The sequence below is a fragment of the Saccopteryx bilineata genome, chromosome 1, assembly GCF_036850765.1.
Source record: "Saccopteryx bilineata isolate mSacBil1 chromosome 1, mSacBil1_pri_phased_curated, whole genome shotgun sequence".
In the NCBI taxonomy this organism is placed as follows: Eukaryota; Metazoa; Chordata; class Mammalia; order Chiroptera; family Emballonuridae; genus Saccopteryx; species Saccopteryx bilineata.
Genome location: NC_089490.1, coordinates 353,444,364 through 353,461,381, shown reverse-complemented (window position 1 = coordinate 353,461,381; position 17,018 = coordinate 353,444,364). Strand labels below are relative to the sequence as shown.

At 43.2% G+C, this 17,018-nt stretch overlaps 1 protein-coding gene across 1 annotated transcript in view; it reads right to left on the bottom strand.

Annotated features, from left to right (window-relative positions):
- NLRP14 (NLR family pyrin domain containing 14) overlaps positions 1 to 16,341 on the bottom strand; it is a 46,167-nt gene extending 29,826 nt beyond the window's left edge. The window contains exons 1-4 of the mRNA XM_066253822.1: positions 16,192 to 16,341; positions 6,687 to 7,034; positions 5,852 to 5,923; positions 725 to 2,318 (exon numbers count right to left, since the gene is read on the bottom strand). Of these exons, the coding sequence (XP_066109919.1) occupies positions 725 to 2,318; positions 5,852 to 5,923; positions 6,687 to 6,984 (1,964 nt within the window). The 5' untranslated portion in view covers positions 6,985 to 7,034; positions 16,192 to 16,341. The remainder of the gene's footprint in view (positions 1 to 724; positions 2,319 to 5,851; positions 5,924 to 6,686; positions 7,035 to 16,191) is intronic.
- Positions 16,342 to 17,018: the final 677 nt, after the last annotated feature.

Here is a 17,018-nt window from a genome sequence, read left to right as displayed (position 1 = left end):
CTAGAACTAATTCCACAGTTCAATTCTTTCCCCCGACTTATACGGACAGTCAGAAAAAGCTACTTGAGAGAGGGGTAAGGATATAATAAGCATAAATGCTGAAGGTTCATTTATTCTTTTGAAACACTCATTCAGCACCTATTTCTTTCCTACACCTGACTCTCTCCAGTTTGGTGTTAAAGGGCTGAGATCTTTCATACAAAGGCCAACCTATATCTAGGCAATAGGGAAGGGAAGCTGGGTCAGTAGAGTGCAGAGGAACATAGCCCAGAGAGATGACCTATGTACACCAGTCCAGCAAGAAATTCCTGATCCCCATTCTTCTGAAGGGCATTGTTTTGAAAAGTTAAATATATGTACAATAGTGGGTATAGTGGGTGTGTAAGTCTGTGCTATGTGACATACCTCCTTGAGGACTGAAGCACTCATTCCCTGGTTGCTAGGAGTGTTCACAGCTGACGGCTCTCAGCCAAGTCCTCTCCTGGGATTACCCTCAAGTCAAGAGAGCCACTTTGGGCGAGTTGCTGCCCATTCCCTGTCAGTAGCCGTGGCTGGTCAACAGGGGCTCCAGTGCCTGGGCTCCTTTTCTCAAGGTGGGACAACTCTGAAAGGTTATCCTGGCTCTGGGACCTCAGCTAAACAACCCTCCTTTCTCCCTGACAAAATCCACTTCCTTCACCACCCCACAGGGCACTTCCTGGCAACTGACCTTGAACACACTTACCGAATTTCAGCTGGGAGGCCTGAGTTTAACATCTTCTCAAATACCACAGTGACAGACAGTTTAATGGACCGTAAACACTGGCAATACTTAAGGCAGAATGAAGACACAAGCAAGTGGGTTTTCTCACAAATATTAATGACAACCTTTTGGAAATGTCTCATGGCCTGGTTTATAAATACTTCATCTTGAGTCTCATACAGACAGTGAAACAACTCCAGATATGCCAGCTGTGGTGGGAAATAGTCAGTGTTTCCTAATATTTCCATCCTTTGAAGTATCTTCCCTCTTATCTCCAATGACATTTTACAGTTAAACGTTTCCTCCAGTTGTTTTACTCGCTCTTCATTCAAAAGGCCGAACAAAAAGCACTTCATCTGCATCAAATGGGGGTCTTTATGACTGGTGCTCTCAAGTAATAGCTTCAAGTCGGCAGAAGACTGAGAGGAATGGTCGCGGGTTCCCTGAATGTCTTTCAACATATAGAACAGAGCTGCAAAAAATTCCTGAATGTGTAGGTGGGTGAACTCATAGCAATTTTCATAGTCTGTATCCTTCTGAAGGATATTCATATCCAGGAAAACTGAGACATCAGATTTAATTAACCCATGCTTTCGGAGGTTTTCCCTGTAAAACACATGTGTCATAGTCCATATTCCTTTGGCGGCCAAGTGGCACAGGCTCCTCAGTTGGGTTTGGTTGGGTAGACTAGGACAGCTTGCACCCACCTGCATGAACAAGCTGGAGACATAGCAGGTAAACAGAGCCGTGGTGGTTTTGCAGGCCAATGTGACATCTCCACCCTTCTGCATCTGCTGCTCCAGACAAGAACAAATGACCCAGCACATTAGGGGGACTTGGCACATGCTAAAAAGCACCTCATTGTTTCTTAGTAAACTTAATATTTGCAAGGCGCACGTCTTGTCTTCAAAAAACTGGTAAACGTACTTCTCTCGCGCTTCCTCAGACATGCCCAGTAGCTCTACAGAACGCTGACTTCTCAACAAGGTCTTTAGTTTCTTGCAAGCTGTGAGTCTTGTCGTCACCAATAAGGATGACTCAGGGAGCAGCACTTTCCTCAGCAAACTACTCATGAGGAAGGACACGGGGTGAACCTGGGTCCAGTTTTCACACAGCGCAAACTCGGGTTCCTCAAAGGCGAAGTTCAGCTCGTCAAAACTATCAATAATAAAAAGGAGACTATCTGGCTGGGATATAACCCTTTCAATGGGGCCTTCTGTGCTGGGCCAGTCCTTTGACATCATCTGAACAAAGCTTCTCTCTCTCCATGGGTTAATTTCTCTCGCATTGAGATAAAAAATATAGGTAAATTTCTGCTGATAGAGATGGCCCTGGGCCCAGTCTAACATTGCCTTTCTCACCAAGGTGGTTTTCCCAACTCCAGCAGCCCCCTGAAGCACCACTGTCTGTGGCTGCTCACCGGTTTGGACATCCATATCAAACAAGTGTTCCAACAGTTCTCTGCCTTCGTCAGCGATTTCACGGCGGAAATCTTTAGGTTCTCCAAGGAAACACTTCTTATCCCGCATGAGGCAAAACTTTTCCTGTATCCGAATTCTGTATTCTGTTCCATCACCTAAGTCAGAATGGAGTAGGAAGAAAACAAAGGTACACAGGATCAAAACAAATTCTGTGATTTGCAATGTTAAGAATACTGGACTTGGACTTAGGAATAAGAAGTAATACAGGCTAAAATCAATATGCTGTTGGGTTAGGTAGAAACAAAACATAAACAAAACGAAAATATTCCTGTAGATTTAAAACATGTATTAGAAACAACAAATAGGCCCTGGCCGGTTGGCTCAGTGGTAGAGAGTCCGCCTGGCATGCGGGAATCCCGGGTTCGATTCCCAGCCAGGGCACACAGGAGAAGCGCCCATCTGCTTCTTCACACCTCCCCCTCTCCTTTCTCTCTCTTCCCCTCCCGCAGCTGGCGCTCCATTGGAGCAAAGTTGACCTGGGTGTTGGGGATGGCTCAGTGGCCTCTGCCTCAGGCGCTAGAGTCACTCTGGTTGCAACAGAGCAACGCTCCGGGTGAGCGGAGCATCGCCCCCTGGTGGGCGTGCGGGGTGGATCCCGGTCGGGCGCATGCGGGAGTCTCTCTGACTGCCTCCCCATTTCTGGCTTCGGAAAAATACAAAAAAAGAAAAAGAAACAACAAATATAGAACTGGCAATGCAGAAAAATGTATTTGTGATGAAAAAAAAAATTAAACCCATTCTAGAAATACTTTCTTCACTTTGTACTTTTCTTCCTAAGAGAAAAAATAAGATCTATGTGTCATATTCAGATTTAAAAAGAACACAGGCAGCCCTGGCCGGTTTGCTAAGTGGTAGAGCGTCGGCCTGGTGTGCAGGAGTCCCGGGTTCGATTCCCGGCCAGGGCACACAGGAGAAGCGCCCATTTGCTTCTCCACCCCTCCCCCTCTCCTTCCTATCTGTCTCTCTCTTCCCCTCCCGCAGCCGAGGCTCCATTGGAGCAAAGATGGCCCGGGCGCTGGGGATGGCTCCTTGGCCTCTGCCCCAGGCGCTGGAGTGGCTCTGGTCGCAACAGAGCGACGCTCCGGTGGGGCAGAGCATCGCCCCCTGGTGGGCAGAGCGTCGCCCCTGGTGGGCGTGCCGGGTGGATCCCGGTTGGGCGCATGCGGGAGTCTTTCTGCCTCTCCGTTTCCAACTTCAGAAAAATACAAAAAAAAAATAAATAAATAAATATAAAAAAATATATATATATATATATATATATAATAAAAAGAACACAGGCAACAATTAAACAACAGTAGCCAGAAAGGACCTGATGATAGATCTGAAACTCAGACCAAAATAATCCACTTTATACAGGCAAAGCATTAATAAAAATGAAGATAGAAACATAGCATGAAGAATAAAGAAGAGAAAAAAATTCTCAAGTGTCCATTATAATGAAAATACAGTTTCATTGTTACTCAGTTAAGTCTGATTCCATCTCTAGATCTCAATTAAATGTCATTATCTCAGAAGGGAATCCTTCTCTGAACCCCAACGCTAGCAGTTATTTCTTTCCTATATTCTCAAAACATAGTATACTTTTCATTCATAGCACATATCACAAGCAGTAATTACTCTTAATTTTTTAAAGTAAATGCCATTGAATAACACAGGTTTGAACTGCCTGCATCTACTTATACTTGGATTTGTTTTGATAAATATGCAGTTGGCCCTCCATATCTCTGGGTTTTGCATCCACAGAGTCAATCAAATGCACATTAAAAACACTATTTTTTTTTTTTTGTATTTTTCTGAAGCTGGAAACAGGGAGAGACAGTCAGACAGACTCCCGCATGAGCCCGACCGGGATCCACCTGGCACGCCCACCAGGGGCGACGCTCTGCCCACCAGGGGGCGATGCTCTGCCCCTCCAGTGCGTTGCTCTGCCGCAACCAGAGCCACTCTAGCGCCTGGGGCAGAGGCCAAGGAGCCATCCCCAGCGCCTGGGCCATCTTTGCTCCAATGGAGCCTTGGCTGCGGGAGGGGAAGAGAGAGACAGAGAGGAAGGGGGGGGTGGAGAAGCAAATGGGCGCTTCTCCTATGTGCCCTGGCCGGGAATCGAACCCGGGTCCCCCGCACGCCAGGCCAACGCTCTACCGCTGAGCCAACCGGCCAGGGCCAAAAACTCTATTTTTGATCTGTGGTTGGAAATCTGTGGATGAGGAGAGCTGACGGTAGGCACTGTTTTATGCTATTTTATATCAGTGACTTGAGCATCCATGAATTTTGGTATCCACAGGGGGTCCTAGAACCAATCCCCCTCAGATACACAACTACAATTCTTTTCTCTTTTCCGTGAGGGCATTCAGTACAAACATGTAACAGTTCATATCCCAATAAAATATGCTTAATTCTCCTCCAAGATAAATTATGTAGGGACCCTTTAGTATAATATCTAGTACAATGCAGTACTTAAAAGTACTTTAAAAAGTCATGAAAATGATTTTTACTTTCTTTGTTTACATTTATGTCTTCCAAATTTTCTAACAGTAAATTCCAATGGAGATGAAACCCTAGTTTCTTAAAATTATGGCCAGTTAATACCACAAAAATAAATGTCCTTATATTGAATCAGAAACTAATATCAAAGTGGGAAGTCATCTTCAAGATCATTTAATTAAATAAGCAATTTTTAGGCACTGGCCATTTTGCTCAGTAGACAGCGCATTAACCTGGCACGCAGACATCCTGGGTTCGATCCCTGATCAGGGCTTACGTGAGAAGTAACCACCTGCTTCTCTTCCTGTTCCCCTCCCCTCTCTCTTCTGCTATCACAGCCAGTGGTTTGGTTGGTCCAACCATTGACCTTTGGCACTGAGGGTGGCTCGGTGATTCAAGCACTTGCCCCAGACAGGGGTTGCCAGGGGGATCTCGTCAGGGCATACGCAGTAATCTGTCTCTCTGTCTCCCTGCCTCTCACGTAAAAAAAAAAAAAAAAAAAAAAAAAAAAAAAAAAAAAGCAGTTTTTATTAGTTCTTGGAATAAAGTAGGCTCTCAATGGTTTCTTGAATGAAATAGTATAGCCAGTTAGAAACTAGCATGGCTGATTTAAGAATAAAGCTTTTTCACATGCTCCAGTTTTCTTTGTACTGTAATTAAATTTACATAAACTGGAATTCAACTACATAGAATTCAAATCAAAATAGGAGGAACAAAAATGGGACTGAACTAAGACTGAGAAGACCTGGTTCTAGAAATCACATTTTACACGGATTAGTCGGTCACCACCATGGGAACTCAATCACAGCATCACCTCTGCAGGAGGGAAATAGATGTGATAAGCCAAATAGTCCTTGCCAACTCATAGACTATTTAGTTCATAAAACACAGACATGAATATAACTCTTTTCATTAGACTTTCATCTTTGGGCATTCCCAAATACCGATCTCCTTAGGCCCTGAATCAACATGGCCCCAATTCTGACTTTGGCCTGGGAGCCAGGCTTGTTGACTGGTAACCAGCAAACATGTAGGGTATTAGAAGTTAACAAGAATTGAACAAAAGTGCCCTGGCAGATAAGCCCAATCATGCTTCAAAAGCACAAACTTCTCCTACATCTGACAGAAACGCATCTACTGTACTTACCCAGCACTTCCTCCTGATCACCTTGTGCCTCTCCGGCCCTGGTGTCCTTTGGTCCCATGGTCTGCGCGGCCCCTGCAACAGGTCCCAACAGGATCATGAGATTACCAAAAATAATGAGGGCTTTGGTAATGGCCGAAACAGGTTATAGAATTCTCCTCAGTTGTACAATTCTATGATTATCTGGGTTTAAGAAAACGAGAGCCAACAGAGACTCAGACTGTACCAGTTTAGCTAAGGGAAGAGTGACATGATGTGAAGTAGGAGAACTCTTGCCAGGCCCCTCACCCTGTAATGGGGCAAGTGGTCTAGCTTAAGCCTAAGTTTCCTTGTCTGTACTGACCTCACAAGGATATGGTAAGGCTCAAAGGAAGTGTAAGGAATTTTATATGTCTACGGTATTTTATACTTGGGAATAACTAAAAATACTGACTTGGCCTATGTCCCTTAATAATTTTTTTTGCTCATTGCCCATATTCCAGCAAAAATTTTTAATCATATTTGAGATTTCTTAAAATTTAGCCTAACATATGAGTTTATTTGTAGTTTGGGCAAAGGTACACTAGACGGGATAATTCTTACCACTCGGTTGCTTTAATCATGCTGATTGGCACCAAATAGATGAATAAGGCAAATTGAGTAACAGTACTCAAAATCTTCCTGCCTCTTCAGTGTTTTTAAATGATCCAACAAGCTCCCAATGTAGTTAGTTCACTACCATGGCGTTTGTGTCCCACAGAGTGGTTTAATCTCTCAGTCCCTTTCATAGAATCATCCCAGCAAGCTACAGGAAACAACTCCTCCTCCCCCTCCCAGATACGTTCCTAGCAGCACTCACAGTTGATCTCTGCTTTTGCTCTCGTGCTCAGATCCTTCAGGTTCATCCTGTCAAAGATTTTCAGAGCCATATCCCAGGCCTGCTCCCCTGGATAATGCTTGTTCATCAAGTTAGCCAGGTCCTCTCGCTTGGCCTTCTTCACTTCAGCCCAGGGTATCAGGCAGTGTCCGCGTTCCATGGTCTCATTCTTCAGGAGTAACTTGAATTTACTGAATTCCTCTTTGTTTAGCTCCTCCAAGTATAGTAGCAGCCCAAAGTCAGAAAAGAAGGATGATGACAAACCTGTCATCTTTTCCATAAGTCAATATTCAGGTTTCAGTAGGGAAATATAATTTGAATAAATGGGACCTATGGAAAAGATTAGAAAATGAAATACCTATAAAAATGTAGACTAATTCAACAAAACGTGTTGAAGCCCTCTATATTCTGCTCAGTGCTGACTTAGGGTTCTCTGTAATACATTTTCTATCATATAACATTCCTCCAATATAGACCACTGTATATTTTTTCCACCTTAAGAGTTACTCCCAGTCCCACCATGTATGAGCTACAAGAAATAAAGACAGTTCAGTTCACTCGTCTGCAGAGTAAGGATATCAGAGGCAACCTCAGAGGACTGCGGTATAAATTAAATAGGTATCACCTGGCACAGAACTACTAAGTATCGGCAACTTCCTCATCCCTTCTCTCCCACCAACACCCAACATGTACCCCAGCCTATATATAAAACATTGTTACTGTACCCCAACCAAACACATCATTACTCATGAAGCATATGCAAATGCAATACATCACCATCCACCTGTCCTTGTCATTCATCTCTGTTCACAGACCCATACACACAGTCACTGAGGGTCTGTGTTCCTCACTCAGAAGGTCCTTTCACTTCCACTCCCCATTACATTAGGGTGAGTTCAGAGTTAAAGCCCATTCAAAACATCACTCTCTCACATCCTTGACCTTAACTCCTATGACCTTACTTTACTCAGCATTTCACTCTGAGGCTCTCATTCTAGACTTTATCAGCAACAACCACTCAAATTCTTCAATTCCAAAGTCCTATAACCCAGTTTCCAGTAATAGCTTCCAGTTTATTGAGCAGTTTCATCCTCTTACTCCCCTTGAGACAGTTCTTCAAACACTATCAAATCCTAGCCTTTGGGAACCTCTGTTTTCCTCTTATTTATCAAGCATTTTAAGAACCTTATTCAATTTCTTATTCAGCACAGGTACTCCAGTTAATCACTTAAACCATGTCTACAAGTCCCTCATCTCCTTTGCAGTGATTCACCTTAAGGGACAGAACTAATAAGTGGTAGAGCTGGAACGTGACCTACTTCTTTCTCTAAATCCCCTCCCCTTTCCAGTCTTTCCTAATGCCTCCTTCTATGCTTGCCAATGAGATTGGAAAAGTTGGATGGGGAAATAAAAAAGGTACCAAAGGGAGATTTTACTTCTTAAGCAGAAGGTGAATTGTCTCAAAATGAGACAATAAGTCAGGATTACATCCGACAATAATCGGTGTGTTATCAGCTGTTTTTTGGGGTGGGGAGAGGGGCTAGTTTTGACTTCACTACAGAAATACTCTACAAACTAGGTTCTTTTTTTTTTTTTTTTTTGGTGATTTAAGACATTTTATTTATTTATTTATTATTTTTTTTTATAAATAAATTTTTATTAATGGTAATGGGATGACATTAATAAATCAGGGTACATATATTCAAAGAAAACATGTCTAGGTTATTTTGTCATTAAATTATGTTGCATACCTCTCACCCAAAGTCAGATTGTCCTCCGTCACCCTCTATCTAGTTCTCTGTGCCCCTCCCCCTCCCCCTAACTCTCTCCCTCCCTCCCTCCTGCGTCCTCCCTCCCCCCACCCCTGGTAACCACCACACTCTTGTCCATGTCTCTTAGTCTCATTTTTATGTTCCACCAATGTATGGAGTCATATAGTTCTTGTTTTTTTCTGATTTACTTATTTCACTCCGTATAATGTTATCAAGTTCCCACCATTTTGCTGTAAATGATCTGATGTCATCATTTCTTATGGCTGAGTAGTATTCCATAGTGTATATGTGCCACATCTTCTTTATCCAGTCTTCTATTGAAGGGCTTTTTGGTTGTTTCCATGTCTAGGCCACTGTGAACAGTGCTGCAATGAACATGGGGCTACATGTGTCTTCACGTATCAATGACAAACTAGGTTCTAACCAATACAAGTCTCATGAAATTTTTTTAAAAAGAAACAATAGGAGTACATTTGAGGAAACTTCAAAGGAACAGTGAAATTTCTCCAGGATATACAGACTATGGTAAATGAGAGAAAATGAGGCATAGAACACAACACTCAACTTCCTGATGAGAAATTTACAGATATCAATGTGTATGGGCCTATCTTTCTCATCTTCATTCCTGTAACAAAAGATGGGGGCTACTCCCCTCTTGTATAGCTCATCCCTCCACTTGTGATATGAATCTCATCAATGATCCAATTAAGAGACTTAGTCCATTAGTGATCTCTCTTCTTTATCTTCAACTTCTTCTCCCTCTCCTGTAAGTCCTTCTCACTAACATGTAAACCTCTTACGTCTACTTCAGTTTTTTACAAATGTTCTCTTCACTCCATATTCCCTTCATCTTCACAAACTTCTTCAGAGTTTTCTACATTTTACCAATTATACCTCCTCAATCCACTGCAATCTAACTTTCACAACCAAACTTCCCCTGAGATAACTCATACAGATCACCACCTTGTTGCAAAACCCAACAGGCATTCTTGGATTAAATTTTTATACCTGTAAGCAAGAAAAATAACAGTGCCTACCTTGTAAAGATTAGAAGCTAATTTACAGGGTGCCATACATATAACACTATTTCAACAATGCCTTAATTCCTGATATTCTCTTTCCCCTTGACTCTCATACTCCCCTTTCTTTACTCTCTTCTTGCCTTTCTGGGTGTCCCTTTGAGTCAACAGCTGGTTCTGAATCCTACAGGGTTTCTATTACATGATATCTACAATTACAGTAGAGAGTACAATATACGTACTCTGGCCTCCTTCTCAAAGGTTTAATGCTGTACTTGAGAAATTTGTTTTCTTGTTTTGTGGTTTTCCTTTGTTTATATTTTGGGGAAGAGCATACCAGATGTCTAGTATTGCTCCTTTAAGTGAAGACATTCATAAATTCCAAAATGGAACCCATGGTCTAAGGAATGGATTTCAATTTATAAGTTTACTGATGTGAATTTTTACTTCCTATAATAAAGCATACTTGTTCAAAAAAATTATTCACTCAGCACATGTTAACGATGATCACATTTGTTGAGGATCTACTGTGAAATGTTGTTTATGAAAATTTTATTTACTCTTAAAAGTAATCCTGAATGTTTGCTTTTCTCCACATTTTACAGATATAAGGACTTGGAAATTAAAATACTTTCCTATATAACTACAAAGTTTATTCTTTTTTCATTAGGTACCACTGCCTTTTGTGTGTGTGTGTGTGTGTGTGTGTTTTTCTGAAGCTGGAAATGGGGAGAGACAGTCAGACAGACTCTCGCAAGCGCCCGACTGGGATCCACCCGGCACGCCCAACAGGGGCGATGCTCTGCCCACCAGGGCATGATGCTGCACGCCCGCCCACCAGGGGCGATGCTCTGCCCACCAGGGGGCGATGCTCTGCCCACTAGGGGGCGATGCTCTGCCCCTCTGGGGCGTCGCTCTGCTGTGACCAGAGCCATTCCAGCGCCTGGGACAGAGGCCAAGGAGCCATCCCCAGCGCCCGGGCCATCTTTGCTCCAATGGAGCCTCGGCTGCGGGAGGGGAAGAGAGAGACAGAGAGGAAGGAGGGGGGGGTGGAGAAGCAAATGGGCGCCTCTCCTATGTGCCCTGGCCGGGAATCGAACCCGGGTCCCCCGCACGCCAGGCTGACGCTCTACCGCTGAGCCAACCGGCCAGGGCCGGTACCACTGCCTTTTAATTTTACTTTATTTTCCTAGGCACTGGAAATTCAAAATTAAATGAAACTTCTGTGGCCATGATCTATGATACCTGACTCTGCGTTAAACACTGGGCTAAGGGGGAGAAAAAGGGCTCTACATAGACAATGGCCATCTTCTGAGCTCTAGTAGTTCTAGAAAGAGGGATTCTTTTCTAGAGAGTATAGAAATGAGAAGGTCCTGGGAAGTGACATTTTATCTGGGAAACAGGGTACTACCACCCTTTCATACGCTCCTGCCTGATTTCCTTTTTTGGTTGGTCTTACAGGTGTCCCCAAACTACGGCCCACGGGCCGCAATTTGGTCCCCTAAGGCCATTTATCCAGCTCCTGCCGCACTTGCAGAAGGGGCAACTCTCTCATTGGTGGTCAGTGAGAGGAGCACTGTATGTGGGAGCCCTCCAATGGTCTGAGGGACAGTGAACTGGTCCCCTGTGTAAAAAGTTTGGGGGCCCCTAACAGAATCCCCTAGAGCAGCTTCTCAACCTCACCACTACTAACATTTTCGTGCCAGATAATTATTTGGGGGACACTATAAGTGCACTGTATACTGTTTAGCAGCATTTCTGAACTATACCCATCAGACACCATTAGAACCCTCAATCTCCCATAGCTGTGACAAATAAAATGTCTTTAGACATTGCCAAATGTCCCTGGGGCAGCAAACTGCCCCAGTTGAAACCACTTCTAAAGCCTTACACTTTACTACTCAGTGTGCAACTCATCAAATCCTTCTCTATGATATTATCATAATAAACAAATCAAAGAAACAGAATAGACAGCTCAGAAAAAGGCATTGCTAGATTTTAATGTATAATAGAAGAAATACCATGATTGGGAAACATTCAGTGCAGGTTATTAAGGAAACCTGTAAACTAGTCAGGTAAAAATTAATTAGGATCCTCACAGAATAAATCTCAGTAAATCATTAATACTTCAAACCAGAGGGGGAAAACAGCAAAGAGTATTCATTACACTTCAGGAGAGGAAAGACTTACCAGCTTGGTCACAATAAGGGAAAGGGTCTGAATACTAGGAGATATATTGTTAACTATGGTGAAATTAAAACTTCACGTCAAGCCCTGGCTAAGTTAGCTCAAGTGGTTCAAGTGTCGTCCCCAAATGTCAAAGTTGCAGGTTTGATCCCTGGTCAGTGCACATATAGAAATCAACCAAAGAATGCAAAAATAAGTGTAACAACAAACTGATGTTTCTCTTTATCTAAAATAAATAAACAAATAAATAATATATTTAATAAACTTCTTGTCCATAAGAATTCAAGCAAAGTTAAACCCAATCCAGCAAAAATGTTTATTGAAAATTTGGTCAAATAGAGTTTAAGCATAAATTTGTAAAACCACTTTAGAACTGCAGACATTAACTACTAAAATTGAAGATATGCCCCCAGATCCAGATCTTGGTTTCTAATAACCCTTCTCCAGTAAGACAGATCTAGAAAGGATCTAAGCACAGGCACACCTCAAAGATACCGTGGGTGTGGTTCCAGGTCACTGGAATAAAGTATCACAATAAAGTGGGTCGTACTTTTTTTACTAGTGTAATCTTGCCTTCAATTTGTAAAAAGAAAAAGATAATGCAACAAAAAAAGCATTTTTTAAAAAGTGTAATAAAGGTATGCCTGTATATAAAAAGAACTAGTATAAAACAAGTGAAAGCTGAATTGTGACAATAGTTTTAAATGCCTTACTTGTTATAAATATACTATAGCAACACATATGCTAAAACTGGGGAAATTTGGAGAGAAGTACATGAGACTTCTTTCTGTAAATCTAAAACTATTAATAAATAAATGATTTCTCTTTTGAGAGAGGCAGGAAGAGAGAGAGAGAGAGAGAGAGAGAGAGAGAGAGAGAGACATCAAGCTATTCCTGTATGTGCCTTGATGGGGAAATCCAACTAGCAACCTCCGCGCTCCGGGACGACGCTCCCACCAACTGACCTATCTAGTCAAGGCTTATTATTTTTTTTTTATTGAGTATTTTTAGAGAGGAAGGGAGAGAGAAGGGAGGGGGAAGGGAAGCATTTGTTGTTCCACTCAGTGGTGCATTTTTTGTTTGCTTCCCAGGTGTGCTCTGACCGGGGATTGAACCTGCAACTTTGTTATTTCCAGAGGATGCTCTTAACTGACTGAGCTAACTAGCCAAGGCCTAAATGGTGATTTTTTTAAACTGAAGATCTGCATACTCTACACTCCTTAGAATATACCCAATAGAAATGTGTGTGCTGGTACACCAAGAGACATAGAAGAGTAGTCACAGCAGCATTGTTTCTAATTGCTAAGTGCTGGAAAAGATCCAGGAGTTCACCCACAGCAGAATCAATAAACAAACTGTGGTAAATTCACACAATTAGTTCCTGCACAGTAATGAAAAATATGATCTGCAGCTACATGCCATTAGAATGTATTTCAAAAACATCATTAGGCCCTGGCTGGTTAGCTCAGTCCGTTAAGAGCATTGTCTCAAACAACAAGGTTGCGGGTTCAACCCCTGGTCAGGGCACACATGGGAAGCAACCAAACAATGCACCACTGAGTGGAACAGCAAATGCCTTCCTTCCCCCTCTCTCTCCCTTCCTCTTTCTGTCTCTCTAAAAATTAATAAAAATTAAGCCCTGGCTGGATAGCTCAGTTGGTGGGAGCGTTGTCCCAGAGCACAGAGGTTGTCAGCTGGATTACGTGGTCAGGGCACATACAGGAGTAGATCTATGTTGCTGTCTCTCTCTCTCTCTCTTCTCCTTCTCTCTCTCAAAGAGAGGAGGAGGAGGAGGAGGAGGAGAAGAAGAAGAAAGAAGAAGCTGCCAAGCCTAAAAAGAAGATATACCATATATAATTCCATTAATACAAAGATCAAAACTAAAAATGAGAAAACTAAACTATCCTGTTTATGGATGGATGAATAGGTGTTAAAGCCATATTTTTTTTCTTCTTTTCCAAGTGAGAGGAGGGAAGATAGAGGCAGACTCCTGCATGTGCCCTGACCGGGATCCACTCCGCAACACCCCATCTGGAGCAGATGCCCAGCCCATCTCCCGCCATGCTGGCAACCCAGCTATTTTTAGTGTCTGAGGTCTCTACCTGAACCATCCTTAGCACCGAGGCTGACGCACTCAAACCAATAGAACCATGGCTGCAGGAGGAAAGAAGGAAGATAGAGGAGGAGGGAGGGAAGAGAGAAAGGGGTAGAGAAGCAGAATCCAACTCAGGACATCCATACACCTGGCTGATGTAACATCCACCGGGTACAAGAACAAACGTCGGAGACTTTCAGGAGTATAGATGTAACTTTATTGGCCAGTTTTACCTGCGCAGGGGCAAATTCCCGAGGTGTCCAGAGACACTGTGCTCATAAGGAGCTGCAGATGGGAATCGCACCTAGCGCTCACAGCTAAATCTTTTTATAAGCTAAGCAAGCAAGCCTCATACAGAAGCAGATGTGGCGGTAACCTATTTGCTAAGGGGGCTGCACATAGCATAGCAACAGTGGCTGGGGTCTAGCTCATTAGCGAATTCCAAACCTAAACTTCTGATAAGGGTCTTTTAACCAATAGAATGCAAACGTTTGTCTCTTTTTCTTTTTTTTTTTTTTCTTCTCTCTTGGCCTCCCAGAGTCCCTATCTGTCTCTGCTTCTTGAACGACCTTGGGCATGTTATTCCTAACAGAACAGGAGCAGGACCTGCCTGTAACCCTTAAGTTCCCTGTTCCATTAGTGCTCTGCTTATTTTCTGATCTTCTCTTGGTCCTTACAGCTGACACTCTACCACTGAGCCAGCTGGCCAGGGTAAAAGCCTTATTTTTTAAATGGGTTGGGGTAAGGCAGTAACTACAGGAAAAGTTGGTTAAATGTTACCTCTACAGGGAAGGAGGCATTTGTGATTAGGGAGGTGCCCCTGGGGCTTTTGGATGCTGGTAATGTTCTGTGCCTTGACTTGGTGATGGTTTATACGGATGATCACTTGGTAATCCCTCTCTAAGCCACAGATTTATGTTTAAATGCACTCTTCTATATGCATCATAGTTCACACTAAAATAGAGTTTTAAAAGAATTCACATCACCAGAAAGACATAATACCCAAAAAGCAAAGTGCTAAAACAAAATATTGCAAATAATCTATACAATAAGGGAGAAAGGATAAATGGGTAACAAGTATTTCAGAAAAAGTTCAAACTTAAGCAGATATAAAAACTAATACAAACCAGGTGATATCACTTCACAATAATCAAAATGGCAAAAAATAAGCTTTAGAAGACAATATCATATATATGAGCATGAGAATGGTGTGCAGCATAAATTGTTATATAAATGTCAACTGCTACACCTTTGGAAAGCTGCATGTCCACAACTATGGAGAGCTTTAAAACTATGCATGACTTCAACCAGCAACCACTTCTTTCCAATGGAAAGTATCCCAAATACAGAAAAGAACGTTTTGTGTATCAGGGCATTTATTTAGAAAATGAATGTTAAAAAATTAAAATTCAATTATGATTAATAAAATACATGCATAAATATACGGCACATTTGATTTTTCTGTGATTAAAATTACCTCTCTTAACAGCAATATGCAACACATTCAGGGTTAATATTATATGGTAGAGAAATAAGGATTACAACCATGAAATTAAAACCAAACCTCTGCATTAAAAAAAAAAAAAAAGACAAAGAAAATATACCAAAATATTATCCATGGTTGTGTTTGGGGTTTAGAATTATTTATAACAATTTTCTTTAATGACAATACATTCCTTAAATAAGTGAAACAAAAAAAGATAAAAGGTATTGTAGTATCAGTTTGTCAAATCTGCACTAAAACTTAGAAGGTGGGAGCTCAGTTTTAGGCCACTGGTGGGGGAGAGAGTGAGGGTGATAAAGCCTCACTACTATAAGTAGAGGATGATTCCATGCAGGGAGCACGCGCTCTTCTTTCTAGAACTTTGCTAGGAAGGAGGACAGAGGCTGGTGGAGTGGAACACAGGGACTGAAAACTTTTAGGCTGTACTGTCTTCAAATGGGAGAGGGCTTGAAGGAGGCACAGCATGGAGTCACCAAGGAGCACAGGTGGAGAGAATATTCTGGGGCTGAATGACCAACACCTGATCCAGGCGGGGACAAGAGAGGCATGCATGCATACCAATCACGACTGGTATAAGTGGAATAATCATAACACCTGAACTCAGGCCATACTGGGTCCTTTAGCACGTCCATACTCCAGTCCTGGGCTCTCTGCCTCATCAGGTGACCGCGGCCGCGCACAGGGATAGTGGCCTCTCCCACCAGGACTCCGCCCGCACCCACACCCGCATGCCGCCCGCGTTCTCCACCTCAAGGTCCCGGCAGCTCCTCCTTTTGGACCTTGGGCCCAGGGTCCGGATCCCCTTCCTTGTCTCCCACACAGAATGTGGGCGCTCCAAGACTTCCCAAGGACTCTAACTTCCTATTTGGAAACGGGCAAAACACATCCAGAGAAGAGAGGCTGTCCATACCTGGGGTCGGCATGGGTGTCGGTGACGATGGTTAAATCCCAGCACTGAAAGCCACGAACCAAAAAGTTAAAGGAAGAAGTGAAAAACACGGCTCAACTGGCACCTGCCAGCGACGCCAACAGGGAACTCCCTCTTAAATCCTTCGCCTGATCTCCCTCGTCCGCCGCCAGGGCGCGAAGAGCCCTGCGTGGGCAGCGGGTGCAGCGAACCCTACCGGCCCGCCCAGCGAGGCTTTCTTCCCATTGGCTGGCCGGGCAGGGGGCTCTGGCGCAGGCCTGCCCCGGGGACTCGCCCTACTCCCGCACTGAAAGAAGATACATGGTTCAATATAGGGTTCTATGCGCGCAACACAGCTAGGGCGCACGGCCTCCTTCCTTTCCTGAGAACCAATAACCTGCGGGGAAGAAGGGGCGCAGGGCCTCCTTCCTTTCCTGAGAACCAATAACCTGCGGGGAAGAGGGGGTCTAGGAGTTTGACCCCAGCTTTGGATGAACTTTCCGGGTCTGACTGACTTGCAATAAGCAGCGTTCCTTTATTAACCGAACCAATACTCTAAATAATTACTGGTGTCTGACAGTTTTCCGAACCCTCTCAGTAGTGAACAAAACATCCAAAATTTTGCTTCCGGCCTCCCCTAATTTTTTTGTTGAGTTCAGCAAACCTGTTGTTAAGGTGGCACTTATAATCAGGGTTCTCTCTAAGGTGGGCGCCTGGGCAGCTGCCCGATATTGAAATCACAAATTTATGTTCCTTACTCTTTTTTTTTTTTTTTAGAGAGGAGAGAGAGAGGCAGAGAGAAGGAAGGGGGGAGGAGCTGGAAGCATCAA